At 50.0% G+C, this 2,778-nt stretch overlaps 1 protein-coding gene across 1 annotated transcript in view; it reads right to left on the bottom strand.

Moving 5' to 3' along the window:
- Positions 1–893, bottom strand: part of LOC109916136 (ubiquitin-protein ligase E3A-like) — a 52,917-nt gene extending 52,024 nt beyond the window's left edge. The window contains exon 1 of the mRNA XM_020515838.2: positions 744–893. Within this exon, the coding sequence (XP_020371427.1) occupies positions 744–808 (65 nt within the window). The 5' untranslated portion in view covers positions 809–893. The remainder of the gene's footprint in view (positions 1–743) is intronic.
- Between the last annotated feature and the right edge of the window lie 1,885 nt (positions 894–2,778).

Below are 2,778 nucleotides of genomic sequence, written 5' to 3'. Positions count from 1 at the left end.
TTTTGTTTCTCATTTACAGCATCCACAATTCTTTTGGTTTTTATTTTGCATAAATACTAACTTTGTGCTTTAAAGTTGTAGTCATTGCTACATAGTACAGCACCATAAATTATGGGAAAGTAATAAAATAAGTGAGACCATACTCTTCTTATTTATACTTATCTCACACTTGGCAGAATATAACTCAGCAACTAATTTAACTATGGGGGGGGGGGGTGCAACAAGTTTCTGAGCCAAAATTTACATCTCAACTAATTTCTTGTACGCAAATTTAGTCAGTCATTTTTCTAACTGCACTTCTAAAAGTCCTGAGGTGGTGAAAAGAGCTATTAAAAAACGTAATTCTTCTATAGGGAAAGAAGTTCTTTTAAGGGTAATTATTGAGCGTAGGTAAGATCTATTGAGAATATAGACCATCTTGGAAACATATGAAAGGGTAACACTGAACTGGTATCACTTCATAAATAATCTGACACCTTTCCATGCCTGGCCGCGTCAAGTAAAGATGCCACCGAGTTTTCCAGGTTACCAATCTTTCACTACAATGAAGTGGACATGGCTGGGATCCTGGGGCTGTGTTGACAATCCGAGGGAGACTGTGACTTGGATCTGGTTAGTGCCAAGGCCCACCTCGCCCAGGCCACAGCTACTTCAGGAGCTGGAAGCTGTGGCCTGCATGGGCCGTGCACCATCCCCGAACAGTCAGGACATGGCTAGGCTCAGCCAAAGAGGGACACACTCACCGCTTGAGACTCGCCGGAGAAGGGGCGAGCAGCGTGACCGGGACGTTAGTGTCAGGGGAAGTCATGCGAGGCCGGAGACAGAGGAAGATGAGGCGACAAGAACCACTTCCACCGTAAACATTAAACTCCTTCCCAGCTCAGGCCCCGCCCCTCCGGATACTTCCGGTCGTCGCTCCGCCCCCACCGCCTGTTTCCGGCCCTCGATGCCCCACCCCCTCCTGCAGTATCCACCCCATCCAATAGGATCCACTGTAGCCAGAGCATGTCCAGTATTATACCAATCCAGGTTACACCTGGTATTTCTCATTTGTGTGCCACACTTTCCCCCTTTTTTTGTAGGCATAAGGATCATATGAAACTTCATGACACCCTGTTATCACTCCTCAGCAGTATCTCTGCTATCAAATTGCTTGTTTGACTTATGGACTTGGATGAGTTGCAGTTTCTTCCAGAAATAAATGAACTAAACAAACCAAAACCATCACCATAAATTCATTTCCCTCTCTCACCATTATTCTGAATTGAATGAGATTGATCATATTCTCAACATACCTTGTGATCTGAAGCCGAACTTCCAAGATTCCATGACTGCGTGCTCAGCTTTGAAGACATCCTCAAATGTTGCTTTGTTACATCAATAGAGTGTCGAGCTGGATGAACACAGCAGGCCAAGCAGCATCAGAGGAGCAGGAAGGCTGACATTTCCGGCCTAGACCCTTCTTCAGAAATGGGGAAGGGGAAGGGGGTTCTGAAATAAATAGGGAGAGAGGGGGAGGGCGGATAGAAGTTGGATAGAGGAGAAGATAGGTGGAGAGGAAACAGACAGGTCAAAGAGGCGGGGGTGGAGCCAGTAAAGGTGAGTGTAGGTGGGGAGTTAGGGAGGAGATAGGTCGGTCCAGGGAGGACGGACAGGTCAAGGGGGCGGGATGAGGTTAGTAGGTAGGAGATGGGGGTGGGGCTTGAGGTGGGAGGAGTGGACAGGTGGGAGGAAGGACAGGTTAGGGAGGCGGGGACGAGCTGGGCTGGTTTTGGGATGCGGTAGGGGGAGGGGAGATTTTGAAGCTCGTGAAGTCCACATTGGCACTTTTCCCAGCAACCGCAGGAAATGCTACACCTGCCCCTACACCTCCACCCTCACCCCCATCCCAGGCCCCAAGAAGACTTTCCACATCAAGCAGATGTTCACCTGCACATCTGCTAATGTGGTATACTGCATCCGCTGTTCTCGTTGTGGTCTCCTCTACATCAGGGAAACCAAGCGGAGGGGACCGCTTTGCAGAACACCTACGCTCGGTTCACACTAAACAACTGCACCTCCCAGTCGCGAACCATTTCAACTCCCCCTCCCATTCCGCAGACGACATGTCCATCTTGGGCCTCCTGCAGTGCCACAACGATGCTACCCGAAGGTTGCAGCAACAGCAACTCATATTCCGCTTGGGAAACCTGCAGCCCAATGGTATCAATTTGGACTTCACAAGCTTCAAAATCTCCCCTCCCCCTACCGCATCCCAAAACCAGCCCAGCTCGTCCCCGCCTCCCTAACCTGTCCTTCCTCCCACCTATCCCCTCCTCCCACCTCAAGCCCCACCCCCATCTCCTACCTACTAACCTCATCCCGCCCCCTTGACCTGTCCGTCCTCCCTGGACCGACCTATCTCCTCCCTACCTCCCCACCTACACTCACCTTTACTGGCTCCACCTCCACCTCTTTGACCTGTCTGTCTCCTCTCCACCTATCTTCTCCTCTATCCAACTTCTATCCGCGCCCCCTTCTCTCCCTATTTATTTCAAAACCCCCTTCCCCTGCCCCATTTCTGAAGAAGGGTCTAGGCCTGAAATGTCAGCCTTCCTGCTCCTCTGATGCTGCTTGGCCTGCTGTGTTCATCCAGCTCTCCAACTTGTTATCTCAGATTCTCCAGCATCTGCAGTTCCTACTATCACTTGTTACATCAGTACGTCATTTTGGCCTTTCCTCCAATTTGCCTCCAGTCGCGAACCATTTCAACTCCCCCTCCCATTCCTCAGACGACAT

Source organism: Rhincodon typus, chromosome 1, assembly GCF_021869965.1.
Source record: "Rhincodon typus isolate 14 chromosome 1, sRhiTyp1.1, whole genome shotgun sequence".
In the NCBI taxonomy this organism is placed as follows: Eukaryota; Metazoa; Chordata; class Chondrichthyes; order Orectolobiformes; family Rhincodontidae; genus Rhincodon; species Rhincodon typus.
The sequence above is the reverse complement of the archived record's forward strand: the minus strand, read 5'-3'. Positions and strand labels throughout refer to the sequence as shown.